This window comes from Populus nigra, chromosome 9 (assembly GCF_951802175.1).
Source record: "Populus nigra chromosome 9, ddPopNigr1.1, whole genome shotgun sequence".
Classification (NCBI taxonomy): Eukaryota; Viridiplantae; Streptophyta; class Magnoliopsida; order Malpighiales; family Salicaceae; genus Populus; species Populus nigra.
In genome coordinates this window covers 13606799-13621087 of record NC_084860.1, presented here as the reverse complement: position 1 = coordinate 13621087, position 14289 = coordinate 13606799, and the positions used below count along the sequence as shown (strand labels likewise).

The window sequence follows — 14289 nt, the reverse complement described above, 5'->3', positions numbered from 1 at the left end:
TGGTTAGTTGTTGTATGTTGTTGAATAATTATGATTGAAAAAAGTTATAGAACAAAGCGTACCTATGGAAGAGAAGATGAGGGGTTCCTCTTCATGAAAAAGATGTCTATGAACAAATGTGTTACTTTTTTTTTGATCAAATGTAAGAATATATTATAGATCAAAAGTAACAATGCTGAAAAACAGCGAATACAAAGAAAATATATACAGATAGATCAAACGAAGGGACAAGCCCCTTGTAACCATCTAAAAAAACACCTGAAAACAAACAAACCGCAACCAAAGAAAATAAAAATCCAGGAAACGGCCACAACAAATTATAACTACAAGTCAATCTCTTCCATGCAGCAAGAGCATCGCAACTACCAACCATCCAAGCAAAAAAACAAAGAAGTATCTCATCCATGCAGAGACGAACCATCATCCATAACGGAAGCAATCGTTGAGGCTTTATCATGCAGGGATGAAGAACTTTCAGCCATCCATGTAGAGACAAATGTGTTACTTTTATTTGCATTAGTTATTGTTATTGAAAAACTTAGTGGTAGGATTTACGATGAGATGACCTGAACAAAAATATTGTGTTGGGAATCCGTGATGGAGCGCCTTGCATAAAGGTGTTAGGGATCTTGATGGATGACCCACACACAAAGGATATTTATGGATGGTTGTTGTTGATCGAGGTTTGCACTTGAGGACGAGTTCCTTAATTTTGAGAGGCTGATGCATGAGTTTGTTTTTAGAAAAATAAATATTTTTCTTAGTTAATTTTATTTTCTTCTATTTTTATTTTTCTATTTAGTATTATTAGGCTTTTATAATTTTTTTATTTGAAGGGAATATCTTTTTTATTTTTATTTTACTATCCAATATTAATAGGATTTTTTTAGTTTTTCTATATTAAATGTTGTAATGATTTATGATCGGTAGAGACATGAATGAATAAAATTTAAATATTTTAGATATCTTTTATGATCATGTTTTTAATTTTTAAGAGTTTTCACTTCTAATAATTAATAAGTAACAACAACAATAATAATATCAACACTAACAATATTTATTTAATTTAATGTATAATATAATTTACTGTATTATATAATTGTGTAATATTATAATTATAATTGTAGGGAATGTAATATTGTAGGAGATTTTGTTAATATTGACTCTTCCATGAATAACTTATGTAAAGGAACAGTATCAAATCAACTAAGTATTTTTTAGTATGGTAGTTTTTATAAATACAGTTTAATACAAATAAATTTTTTTAAAATTATAAATTATAATTTTTTTAAACCAAAATTTTACAATAATCTAATATGAAAATCAGATTTAAACAAAGAAAAACAAACAAATAATTTTTAAAATTATCATCGATCTAAAACACATCTCCAGCCGCGACTAAACAAGAAGAAGATGCGCGCACAGACACAACTGTAAAAACGGAAAGATCAACAACAAAAACCCAATTAAGATAAGCTCAAAAGGAATTTAATTTGAGTTTCAAATCTAATTTTCGGAGGCAAACCCATCTCTAAAACTCTCTTCTCGGGGTGTTTAAAGTCTCTCCTTTTTCTTTTTCTTTTTTTTTTGTTTCTATTGTTGTTGTCGTTATTTGTTGGCTAATGTAGGTTGCCCTTTTTGTTAAGGTTAAGGTTGAGGTTTTGTTTTCTTTAGTTTGGTATCAGAATACTATTGTGAATCAATTTCTCATGCAATTCCATTGATTGGAAGAATAGAATTCCCTTTTATCCCTAGAAAAAAAGGTCAATTAATAGGTTATCATTGCATTTGCGATTTCAGGGTATTTGATATTTTCTTTAAAATTTTTAAACTGGGTTTTGTTTTTAGCTGTAGCTTGGTGGGTTAAGTTTTAGACCCTGATTTTGAGGAAACAAAGAGTTTTTTTCTTTTTCTTTGTGTGCGTGTGTGGGGTTTTTGATTTGTCTTTGCATAAAAGATAAGAGGAAAGAGAGGAGAAGTGGAGTTTTGGGTATTACAAATCAGGAGTAGTCGGTTTTGGTTACTGAGAGAGAATGAGTTTTGTAGGAGAAAAGGAGACATGAAAAGTGGGATTATTGTGGGTCTAGAGGTACAATGAATGGAGGGTCATTAGGTCAAAGGGGGAGCTATGGATCGTTGCTGTGTGATGGAAAATCATCAAATAATGCACGAAAACCATCTTCGAAAATGCTGCCAGTTAGTTCAAGGGAGAAGGAACGGGTTCTCCTGGGTATTACCCGGTGTTTGGGACGTAGAAGATTTGCAATGTTGCTCTTGGTTTCACTTGCTCTCCTAGTTTTCATCTGGGGTTCCTTTACAGTCACCAAAGGTATGGTTCCAAACATGTATCTTTTTCCTATATAGTAAAATGTTTTAGTGATTTAGGTAATTGTTTGTTCAAGCTGTACGTATGTTTTGGTACTGATTCTATTAAGTTAATCACAAGAGGATGAAATATTTATAATTACTAGGGAATGACGGAGTAATTAGGCACTTATATATTAGTTCCAGTTGCCTATACTGTACTCACTAGAAAAGATAAATTGTAATAGTTCTCAATTGGAATGTTTAACTTTATAAGCATCTTTTTATTCTTCCTGTTGTTTGAATTGGAATGTTTATTCATTGTTCATGGCTTGAGAGCAGCTGTGCCACGCAGAAAAGAAAGGGAAAAAAAAGAAAGAAACAAGAAATAAAGAGGAGGTACTGCACGAATTCTGTTCCCATATAGGTGCAACCTTAAGCGACTAATGACCTTGTTGCTATTAGTTCTCATTCTATGCTAAACCATTTATAGGAAAGCTGACAGCCAAATAATATCTCTTCTTCTTCTTGTTTTTTTTTGTCTCTATTTTCAATCTTGAGAGGAAAGCATACAAAGACAAAGTCATCGTCTTGACGTAAAAATAAGAGATAATCAATTGATTATAAACATTGATCAGATTGAAAGATTCTGTTATTTAGTTATTTTCTGCATTTGAGCAATGAAGTCAAAGTCCTGAAACACTTGGGATTTTTACTGCTATTTGTTTTTAGATTTGGTTGAGGCAATAACTGATGTTTTGTGTGCACCAGAAACCACAAGTCCAACTGTTAGACCAACGGGTAGTATACATTTTGACAACATCGCTATAGTAAGCCATCGTTCCACTGTTTGCCATTATAGAGTTAATAGTACATTGGGCCATCCATGCGACAAGTTTTCTCTCCCTCCTCCCCCTCCTTCTGGTGGACGACGGATTGGACCACGCCGTAAGTTTTGAGTTTTTTGGTTGAAGTGTTCCTTATTTTCTGGTTTTGAGTTATTTTAGTTGAAGTGTTCTTTATTTTCTTGTTTTTACCATCATCCTGTCATTGATATATTGAAATGGACCATAAATTTGAATTGCTTCTGATCTGTGCACGCATTTGGAAGTAAAAAATGACTTTGATCCTGAATGTGCTAAATTCTGGTATATAATTTTTCTTGCACTAAGAATGTGCCCATCACATTCTGTAACAGGAAAAAATGGCATGTTTTTGCAGTTAATGTTGTTACCTTGCTCATTATTGTTTGCTGTTCACTGCAGAGGACATACTAGTATGTTCAATTTCAAATTGATGTAAAATAACCCTTAATATCTCTTATAAATTATACAGAAATCTGTACTTTTAGTTGAATCGAAAAATGCTCACATCTAATATATTTCCTGTTGCTGTGGTATTTATTTTGTTGTTGCTTGTTTGTTATGCAGCGTGTCCAGTATGTTACATTTCTGCTGAGCAAGCTAGAGCTAGCATGCCATGCTCCTCATCCGCATCACCAGTACTGCACAACTTGACATATGTTGTTGATGAAAACCCAGTAAAAACTGAATCACATGGAGGTTCGGACTTTGGTGGATATCCTTCTCTAAAGCAGAGGAATGATTCTTTTGATATACGTGAATCAATGACAGTTCACTGTGGGTAGGAGTCCTTCTCACTTACCATCTTTCTGTAAAATCATAAGCATTGAAGACATTGTCTTGAATGAATCTCATGATCTTTGTCCTCCTATATTCTATGATGTCTTGTAACAAATATGAATCATTTATTTCATATCAACATATCTAATTTTTCTGCTGGCTGTTTTCTGCTATCAGATTTGTTAAAGGATATAGACCTGGTTTCCAGACTGGTTTTGATATTGATGAAGCTGACCTGATGAAACTGGAAGATTCCCATGAGGTCATTGTTGCGTCAGCCATATTTGGTACTGTTGTGCACTAGACACTCTGCAAAGGTTTCTTGTTTTATGCATATTTTCTACTTTCCTCATCATTGCACTTTCCCAGGGAACTATGACATAATACAACAGCCACAGAACATTAGTGAAGCAGCTAGGAAAAATGTTCCTTTCTATATGTTTATTGATAAAGAGACAGAAATGTATTTGAAGAATTCTAGCGCCCTAGATAGCAATATGAGGATTGGACTGTGGAGGATTATTGTTGTCCGTAACATTCCTTACACTGATGCAAGACGTAATGGAAAGGTTTGTTTGCATTTGTTTGGATGTTTTGCCCCCTTCTTTCAAATTTGTCTTTCATTTACTTGGGCTTCAAACCTCGGCTGGATTGCATCACACTCTCTCCTTAATTTTTTTCTTCCTCTTGTTCTGCTGCTTCTTGTTAACTCATTTATGAAGCTATCAATTTTTAACAAATTTCTGCTTTTCTCTTGGCGAGTGCAAGAAATTTCAATTTTGGTGCCAATCCTAATGGCTGGGTTCTTGAATAAATTTCTGTTAATAAATTAATTTTATAGATTTTCCATTTTCTTTCTTTTTCTTTTTTGTTGGGTGCTTTGATATTCTATAGTACCTTGTCCTTCAAGTCATTTTATTTTCGATTTGCTGAAAACATAAAATATTTTCTGCAATTAATGATGGATTCCATTATTGTGTTACATCTATGGACAGGTTCCAAAACTTTTATTGCATAGGCTCTTGCCTAATGTTAGGTATTCCATATGGATAGATGGAAAGCTCCAGCTTGTCGTGGATCCATATCAAGTTCTTGAGAGGTATATATTGCTTATGCATAAATTAAGTGGTCACTGAAGGGAAGTCATTCAGATATGTAAATGGCTTGTGAATTCAGTGCTTTATATATATATATATATATATATATATAATTTTTCTGGTATCTTTGAATTGAGATGTATGGAAACTCTTTTTTTTTCTTCCTGTTACCTGGGTCATGGTACAAAGTTCTGGTTCCAACATGTGCATCACTGGAAAAGTTTTGAACCACCACAAGTTTCATTGTCTCATCATGAGGCAACTTATGTGTTTCTCTCTAATTCTGCAAAATGTATGACAAATATAATTACAAATGGGTATTTTTTTTTTTATCATCTGATTTGGCAATGCTAACAATTGAACTCAGGTGAAGAAAAGACTTTGTTTTGTGCTTTACCATGTAAGGTATACAAATAAAAGAAGAGCCTATTTTATGATGTTAACAAAGATCCTCATTTTTCAAACTCCAGCTTGTCCATAAATACTGTAAGCTGTTTTTAAATCCATGTAATTTACTAGTAGATTTGATTTTTGTTGAGCTGGCAAATCTATTGAAAGGTAGTCCTACTGATAAATCTCACTGTGGATTCAACCTGATTCCAAGCAGCCAAAACAGTTTCTTTTTACATGCTTTGATTGAAATATAGATGAACAATAACAGTATACTTACTGTGTTTTTATCTCATCGAATAGATCAAATCACAAGGAAATGTTTTCTTTCTGTTGGTTTACAGTGGTTCATGTTTTGGCAATGTGTTCCTTTTTTTTTCATTGAGACATGTTAAGGCAGTTTATTTTGGTGTAAGCATTTATCGCATACATCTTCATGTATATTGCAGTTCTGGCCTCTAGAAGCAGGAAAATAGGTAGATTTGATTTTGGTATAATTGCATAATCTATATATGTTTTAATTATACCTGAGCTATCCTTTGGTACAGATTCTTGTGGCAGCAAAATGCCAGTTTTGCAATCTCAAGACACTATCGTCGATTTGATGTGTTTGAAGAGGCTGAAGCTAACAAAGCTGCAGGAAAGTATGGCAATTCTTCCATTGATTACCAGATTGAATTTTATAAAAAGGAGGGTTTATCGCCATATTCCAAGGCTAAGCTTCCAATAACCAGTGGTATGTGTATAATCCCGTGTGTGTATGCATGTGCTTCATGTTCTTGAAGATTTGTATTTCTAATGTTTTCTGTTCAACTACTGACCTTTTGCAGATGTTCCTGAAGGTTGTGTTATCATAAGGGAACATATTCCCATCACAAATCTGTTTACCTGCCTGTGGTTCAATGAAGTTGATCGGTTTACTGCCAGGGATCAGTTAAGCTTTTCCACAGTGAGGGATAAAATGATGGCTAAAGTTGATTGGAGCATCAATATGTTTCTGGATTGTGAGAGGCGTAATTTTGTGATTCAGGTACATGTTTATGTTTTGTCTTTCTATTGTTAGAGGAGATGAAACGAGTGCATCTAAAACTAAACTATTTGTTATCTACTGGTCTGCTCTAAATGAACTGTGTAGGTGAACTTTTCCTATAATTTTTTTCAAAAAATTGAATGCTTTTTAATTGTATTATTATATTAATTTATGTTTTTTTTTCCGGTGTATGAGAATCTGTTATTGGTCTGCTCTATGTTGCCTGTTTGTCTTGTTTATTTTTTCTGAAGATAGATGAATGTCATTCCCTTATTTTTGCTTCCCTGTTGCCCAAACAGCTAGGGGCTGGGTGCATCATTGTGCTGTGATTTTCTTACAACTAAATGGATCCTCTGACAACAGTGTATTGGACTAAGCTGTCTAGCTACTGTTTTGCAGTGCAAGAAACTTACCTCTATGGGTGCCTTTGATCCTTTTTCTATTTTCTGATCCAAGTGTTTTTGGGCATTTAATGCAATACTCGATTCATTTAATCATGTTCTCCATACAAGTAGCATTTGAGGCTAAAATCCATCCTGGGAGTGCAGTTAGTGAAGGAGAATGGTGCTCTGGCCAAATGATGCTAAAAGCAGGAACTATCTCATTAAATCTTGATGTGCAGGACGCCTATCAAAGAAAAAAAATCTTTTAACATGGATAATGAACTTCGATTTAAAAATTAAGTTATGCCTTACTATGCTAAATCTTACCTTTTAGTTTCTTATAAGAAAATGCGACTGTTTTAAGGTTATTTTTATGCTCAGCACTTCATTGTTCTTTTGATTTGCAGGCTTACCACAAAGATCTATTGGACCAAATGCCACCCCCGGTTGCTCCTGCTATTCGACATCCCCCACCTTTGCATCGTGATAGTTCATCCAGGAGGAGCTCAGGTAAAAATTCTAGGCGTGGAAGAGATAGGAGATCTGGTTCAAGGCAACACCGCAAGGCCGCTGCAGGTATTAGGGAGAAACAAGCCTTTTAGTAGGAGAGGTATACTTAGGTTTTCCCCCATCATACAGCAAGGGATGGATGATGGATTTGGTTAGAAATATTTAGAATGGCCCCAGAACGAAGCAACTCAAATTTTGTTTGGAAATTGTTGATGTCTCATATTCTTTCATTGCTGTAAATACTTGGTATCAAATAAGCTCCTCGGAAGCTGCAATCATTTAATGTCATCTAGATTTTCATTTCCTGGCTCACGAATCCATCACTTGTGTATCCTGAGAAACCTCTGCCTTCGAATTCTCCTTCATATTAGATGCAAGGCTTTGTGCTTTGTCCATTAAAAGCAACGGAAGATTTCCTTTTTCTCCTCTACACCTCCACGAATGCAGTGCCACCTTGAGTAGGGGCGATAATTCTGTGCCCCTTGGCTTGCTCTTCTTCGCTAAGATGTTAAGAAGCACTTGTTGTTTGTCTCATAGATGTTGAATCTCATATTTCTCCATCAGATTCTCACATGAAGGTATTACAGGAACTGTGAATAGAAGAAGGATAGATTTTACTTCAACCTTCAACCCTACGGATACTTTTTTTCAAAAGTGAGGGTACCTTCCTATGCCATAGCTTGTTTTTACACACCACTCTTTGGCACGTGTCTCGGAAGCCATATCAGCAAGTATCTGTTCCGGAGCTTTTCTTTCATGCCAAAGCAAATTAGAAGATGTAATGCGTTTTAAAATATTTTTTTAAAAAAATTGATTTATTTTTTTATTTTAAATTAATTTTTTATATGTTTTATATTGTTTTGATATTAAAAATAATTTTTTAAAAATAAAAAATATTATTTTAATATATTGAAGATTAAGATAGGGGGTTACATCTGTTTTTCTTGTTTGATACATATTCATCCAAGATTTGTTTTTTTTTTTTTATTTACGTGGGGTGTTCGGGCCAGCTTACGCGCACCACGACTATTCCCCACGGCCCGCTGGATATCCTGCAAGCCCAGGAGCATGTAAGACACCGCGGGGGTGACAGGCGTACACATAGAAGGTCGAACCCGGGACGGAGGCGGAACAAGTCACACGAATTGACCACAGCAGCTAGACCCTCAAGTGCGGGTACACGCGAATATTCGAACCCAGGACGCACAGGCAGGGCAAAGCCTGCCAAGACCACTGAGCTGCGAGCCTCGTGTGTCAAGATTTGTTTTCTTGTTATTATTTATGGGGGGATTTAGTTCGACTTGTTTGATGGAAAGTATTTCATATTAAAAAAATAAATTTTTAAAAGAATAAATTATTTTATAATATTTTGTATTGTCATGTAAAATGAGTTGTCTAATATTTGGTTTTTTAATATTTTTTTTAGTTTATTAAAAGAATGAGAATCAAATATAATAAGTTAAAAAAGTTAGAAAATGATGAAATTAAAAAAAAATTAATTTAATAAATTATTTCAAATAAAATAAATAATAATTAAAATAATGGAGACCATATCTAACAAATAAAAAAATTGAAAGATAATGAAATTAAAAAAATTATAATTTCATACATTATTTTAAATAAAATAAATATAATTAAAAAAATAAAAATCAAATCTGATAGATAAAAAAATTTCAATTAAAAAAAAACAAATAACAATAAAATCAATATTGATTTAAAAATCAAATTATCTCATATTTTTAGAAATGAAATTGAAAATAATAATAATTAAAAAATATATAGCATTCAAAATATTAAAGATAAAATTTAATATAATCAATAAATAATAAAATAATTTTTATTTTTTCAAACTTCTGAAAAATATTTTCCATCTAAAATATAAAAAACTACCAATATTTTTTATTAAAAAACTTTTCTTACGAAAAATATAGAGAAGAAAGTTTGGAAAATTGATTTTGAAAAAACTGAACTTTACATGAAACAAACAACCATAAATATTATCTTGATTAATGGGTTTATCTTGGTTTTGGTGTCTTGGCTTGCACTAAAATCCTGGGCTTTGAATCTTGATCATTGATTCAATTTTCTTTCTTCGAGATCACACATTTAAAATAATAGGTTTGAGGGCTCTTTCGTGCTTGATTAAAAGGGATCGTCTGGGTTCTTTCTAGTATGCATGCTTCATTCTGTGATAGCTCTAACTTGTGGAGCTTTAATGATGTTTTTCACAAATGAGGTCACTGTGTTTGGTCATGGCATTGAAGTAGCAACAAAGCTTAAAGGTTCGACGTCACATGACCAACTCTTGATCCAAACCTCCGAATCCTTTTCTGGGTTGCTTTTATTAGCTATCGGGTTCCTCTTGTTTATGGTAGCATTTGTCAAGGACAGAGAGTTCCAAATTTTCTTTGCTAAAGGTTGTACCTCGTTTCATGTTTCAGTGGCCTTTTGGAGAGTTTACTTCGAGCAGAAGCTTGAAGATCTGGCTCATGATTTGCCTAGACTAGTTGCTGGTGATATTGCTCTGGCTCTTTCATAGGTTTTCTTTCTTGTTTATTCATGGAGAGAGAAGTATGATTAAGAAGCTACAACAGTCAGATAGTCCATCATTGAATAAACTTGAGCTGGTATTGGCTACATTTCTGGGTTCTACCAAGTGGGGTTTCATTTTTCTTGGCTACAGGTTGAATCTGGAACTTTAGAGAAATGGAGGCAAGGCACGCATCAGATTCTTGATTACTGTTTTCTTAATTCTTGATTGGTTTCCAAGAAAAGTTGGAGATGGGATCTGGGGGTTGTCTGTTGTTTTCAACTGAGAATCTTCAACTCGAGAAGTTACTTGCGCGCTCCAATATTGGCTTCTTGTCCACCTTCAATGTAATTTGTAAATCAATCTTATTCAATTTGTTTTTGCTGTCAATAAAACTTTTTAATAATTTTTTATTTTATTTTATTTGTATTTTTAATTAACTTTTTTATATTTTTAAATCAAACTATATTAAAAATAATTTTTAAAAAATAAAAAAATATTTTAATATATTTTTAAATAAAAAATACTTTAAAAATAACCACTAATGTAATCACACACTTAAAAAAATAAAAATTATTATTGTTTTTTTCTAAACAAAATCGATTTATCATTTTATTTTTTTAAATAAAAATAAAACAAATTTTAAATTTAATTACTATGGAAAAACAACATGAAATTATTTTTGTTCTCACTTGAAAAGAAAGTCATGGCTGTTATTGGGCCACGAAGGCCTGGCCCACGACCCCCACAGCATCTAGTTTAGTGAAGGACCCGTTCACTCATTATTTCTCTTTGAAATTTCTACTTTCTAGCTTTCCGCGACAACATCAACCCTACAAAGCCCCCAGCATCTTAATCTTTCACTTCTGTCTGCAGTAATTCTAACGGTAACTTATTTTTCTCTTTAGTTCTCTCTGTGTTTCCGTATGTTCATCTGTCATGGTCTCTTGAGGTTTGATGTTTTCTTTTTTTTGTTTTTTTTTCCCGTTATTTGGGCATTTTTTTTTTACTTTTCATAATTGTTGTTTATTTTTCTTTTTTTTCTTTAATTCTAATTACTTTGTGTAAAAGGGAAAGCTCAAATGGGTTTCTCTTGTAGTTGATTTTGAGTCGAGATAGCAAATTTGTAGTGCCATAAATTGGTTTTTGTTTCCTGGGGGGTTTTTTTTGTTAAAATTCCAGCATGTAGGTTCAGTTTCAAAGAAGATATTATATTTTTCTACAAAGTCAGGAAATTGAGAACATAACAGACAGGATCATTCACTGCAATTAAATGGATAATCAAGCAGGGATTTTAAGAGAAAAAGGTTGGATTTTTACTTGAGGCGAATGAATTATCTTCTTTCTTTTTATTAAGTTAGTTGAAGTTACTGATTTGGGAAGTGGTGGATAGCTAGTCATGACTGGTTGGAGAATGATATCCTTGTTGACAATTCAGTAGTAAATTGCACAGACTACTGCTATGTAACATGAAAATATAGTAATGAAAAGTTCACGAACAGATACAGTTGCAAGGGAAGTGATTTCATTCAACTTTTGGGCTATTTAGTATCTGTGTCTGTCTGTGTTCCATTCGTTACAAAACATTCATGTTATACAGCTTTATTCAACTGTGTAATTGAGAATCTTAGTAGAGTCAAGTTGCTTCCTTGATTTATAAAGAAATGAGGTATCTCTTAGAGTGGCGGTCTCTTTCCCACGAACTGGTCAATTAAAGTGCTGATACATTAAGAAATAAAAGACATTTGGTCCAATACTTGACATATGAGTTCATTTTTATTAAGCTTTTGTGTACATTGTTTCTCATGACTGTTTCTAAATTAGTTTCATTAGTTTGACTGAATAGAATGCTGAGAGTTTTGTGGCCAAATTTTATGCGGGGAAATGGGAATACGAGCAAAAATAGCCTTTTCATCTTGTTGATTTACCATGCAGTGTACGTATACTTAATCGAGTTTAAATTTCTGGCTTAGCAAGCAACTTTATGGTATGGGCAATGATTCAAAGTCTTTGATGGAGTCAGATATCATTCTGAATCACATGTGCTACGAGCTGCATTAGAGGGATGATTAGTGATTTTTATACAGGAAAACAAATTATGATACGAGTAAATCTCATATGTTGGAGACCAGCCATGCAATAGAGCACATGAACAAAAAATCTGAATTGTTTTAGTGAGTTGATTCATCAGACAATATACGGAACAAAGAACCCAGGCAGCAAAGACATTAACTGGCAAAAAGAGAGAAAATTGATAATGTTTGAAGTATTTGCCCTCCATCTGAACAGATATTTTCGACCCCCTCCCCCCCCGCCACACACACCAATTTCACTCTGCCTTCCCTCTCTCCCAGAAGCTGATGCTCTACTTCAAATTGATTTTTTTCATTCCTTTCTCTATGCCCTCTTTCCTTCTTTACAGTACTTGTGTTTTCTGCAGATTTGTGATGAGTGGGCTACCTTTGCAAAATGCTTCCCCTTCCTCAGCTGTAAGCCAGGTGTCACTAATTACAACATCTGGTCAAGAATCAAAGCCAAAGAAGAAGATCTGCTGTGCTTGCCCTGAAACTAAGAAACTAAGGGATGAATGCATTGTGGAGCATGGTGAAGCTGCTTGTGCAAAATGGATCGATGCTCATCGACAGTGCCTTCGTGCTGAGGGCTTTAACATTTGAGTTTGGTAGACACGGTTTAGTTCATAAATCAATACCATTTTGGAATATAGAATTACACATACCAAATGTGAGGAATAAAGCTAGAAAACACAGCTTTTCTTGACCTTTTCAACTTTGCAAGCATTTCTAGTTTCTTGAATGATGATTTCTTTTCCTTACAGAATGACAATTGGAAATGACTAGAATACTTGGATGGGGTTGATATTGTGTTTGTCTCTTCTCCTTGTCTGTTATTTGATTCGTGTTTGTACCTGTGATTTTACAGGAAGAGAAAAGTTGTTCCTCTTTATGTGTAAGGCATTCCTCACATGCCATCGACTCTCCCATTCACGTTTCCTTCTTTAAATTCCATTATGATGTTAGATATTGCTCTGAACTTCTGATGATAGTTATAGACTTTCACATTGAGCTGATGCGAGCTTATCCTCACTTGTCCATAGTTATCCTTACAGGTAGCAGTTGCCAAAGATGAGCTGAAAAGATCTGGGAAAGGTTATTATCTGAGATGCATTGCCCAGGTTAGATGTTCTAATCAACTTTATCACAATCTGAATTATCCTCGCTGTTTCTTCTGAGCCATCACGTCTCCCCTGAAGTGAGCTCTTCGAGAGGAGATGTAATGGCTCAGAAGCAAGTCAGAGAGGATAACTTCGTGGGCAACAATGTTGATTAGAATGTCAAAGTTCGACAATGCATCAAGATAATCTCTCCTGTTGAGTCTCAGATCATCTTTTGCAACTGCTAATCTCTGCATGCCAGGCTAGTTCTATCTTCTTTGTTGATATCGAGAACAGATTCTCCATGTTTAACGTTCTTTATATCCTTTTCCGAGTTCATCTTTTGAAATTACTTTTCGTTCATTGCTTCCTATACCAATTATCATTCAGTTCAGAGACGGATTCTCCCTTTTTTTCTTCCTTTTCTGTATCATCTTATAAGCCCTCTTGAAGCCTCGTTGACCTAATAAACTCATACACATCTCCAAATTGGACCCGTAATATCCATATAGCCTAATAAAATAACACTCTTGAGTAGGAGGTTTGTTGTGATTCACTTTGGACTCAATCTTAGACTATTCAGACATCCCGAAACCAATTGTTCAGTTCTAGGTGTATTCTCTCGGGTCCAATCTGGTTTGCTCATCACTAATCACACGGACAAAGTGATAGGGGTACGAACCGAAAACATTATATATATATATATATATATATATATATATATATATATATATATATATATATATATATATATATATGATCATAGACAATGAACAAATTATTGATAAATTGAGCTTTAATTTGTGTTTTTAAGTTTAATTTATATGAATTTTTAGTTAATATTTATTAATTTTATTTTATTTGTTGGATTTAATTTAATTATTGTTGGTATTTTATTTAGTGGTTCATAAGTTCAAACGCTTATTTTAGAGTTTTAATATTTATATTCTACTTTTTTAAATATTAAATAATTTTGATAATTAATGAAAAATTTGCAGATTTTGTATATCTTTATTCTTCTCTTTTTTGCTTTCATTTCTTAGCCTTTTTTTTTTTAATTTTTTTACTTTAATTCTTATTATTTATTATCTCGTATCACAAAAACATATTTTTTTTATTAGGTTTCATCTAAATATTTATTTAAATCTTATTATTGTCACTATAATATAATCCACGAAACCTAGAACTTAAGAGCTTTTGCAGTGGCCCATTGTTGCTTTAGACCCATCA

General features: G+C 33.4%; 3 protein-coding genes across 5 annotated transcripts; all 3 read left to right on the top strand.

Annotated features, from left to right (window-relative positions):
• Positions 1 to 1361: 1361 nt before the first annotated feature.
• LOC133703866 (probable hexosyltransferase MUCI70) lies at positions 1362 to 7669 on the top strand. 3 transcript variants are annotated; one of them, XM_062128578.1, is made up of 10 exons: positions 1362 to 2329; positions 2660 to 2743; positions 3076 to 3252; positions 3735 to 3948; positions 4125 to 4234; positions 4317 to 4516; positions 4943 to 5046; positions 5983 to 6170; positions 6265 to 6464; positions 7255 to 7669. In XM_062128578.1, the coding sequence occupies exons 1-10, from the start codon at positions 2095 to 2097 to the stop codon at positions 7447 to 7449; spliced, it is 1707 nt and encodes a 568-aa protein (XP_061984562.1). In that variant the 5' UTR covers positions 1362 to 2094; the 3' UTR covers positions 7450 to 7669. The 3 variants fall into 3 exon arrangements, with proteins under 3 accessions (XP_061984562.1, XP_061984563.1, XP_061984564.1); XM_062128579.1 differs by lacking the exon at positions 2660 to 2743 and having other exon boundaries at positions 1363 to 2329; XM_062128580.1 differs by lacking the exons at positions 2660 to 2743; positions 3076 to 3252 and having other exon boundaries at positions 1363 to 2329.
• Positions 7670 to 9396: 1727 nt separating this feature from the next.
• LOC133703022 (uncharacterized) lies at positions 9397 to 10305 on the top strand. Its single transcript, XM_062127408.1, has one exon. It carries the CDS (start codon positions 9534 to 9536, stop codon positions 9894 to 9896), a length of 363 nt encoding a protein of 120 aa, XP_061983392.1. The 5' UTR covers positions 9397 to 9533; the 3' UTR covers positions 9897 to 10305.
• A 363-nt stretch (positions 10306 to 10668) lies between these two features.
• LOC133703023 (cytochrome c oxidase copper chaperone 1-like) lies at positions 10669 to 12851 on the top strand. The gene is made up of 3 exons (XM_062127409.1): positions 10669 to 10774; positions 11734 to 11823; positions 12328 to 12851. Exons 2-3 carry the CDS (start codon positions 11735 to 11737, stop codon positions 12560 to 12562), a joined length of 324 nt encoding a protein of 107 aa, XP_061983393.1. The 5' UTR covers positions 10669 to 10774; position 11734; the 3' UTR covers positions 12563 to 12851.
• The last annotated feature ends 1438 nt before the right edge of the window (positions 12852 to 14289 follow it).

Coding starts and splice junctions, on each gene's coding strand:
- LOC133703022 (XM_062127408.1), top strand. CDS start 9,534: ATGCTTCATTCTGTGATAGCTCTAACTTGTGGAGCTTTAATGATGTTT.
- LOC133703023 (XM_062127409.1), top strand. CDS start 11,735: ATGCTGAGAGTTTTGTGGCCAAATTTTATGCGGGGAAATGGGAATACG. Junction 11,824..12,327: donor TTGTTGATTTACCATGCAGT/GTACGTATACTT, acceptor TGTTTTCTGCAG/ATTTGTGATGAGTGGGCTAC.
- LOC133703866 (XM_062128578.1), top strand. CDS start 2,095: ATGAATGGAGGGTCATTAGGTCAAAGGGGGAGCTATGGATCGTTGCTG. Junction 4,235..4,316: donor TGTTGCGTCAGCCATATTTG/GTACTGTTGTGC, acceptor GCACTTTCCCAG/GGAACTATGACATAATACAA. Junction 5,047..5,982: donor CCATATCAAGTTCTTGAGAG/GTATATATTGCT, acceptor CCTTTGGTACAG/ATTCTTGTGGCAGCAAAATG.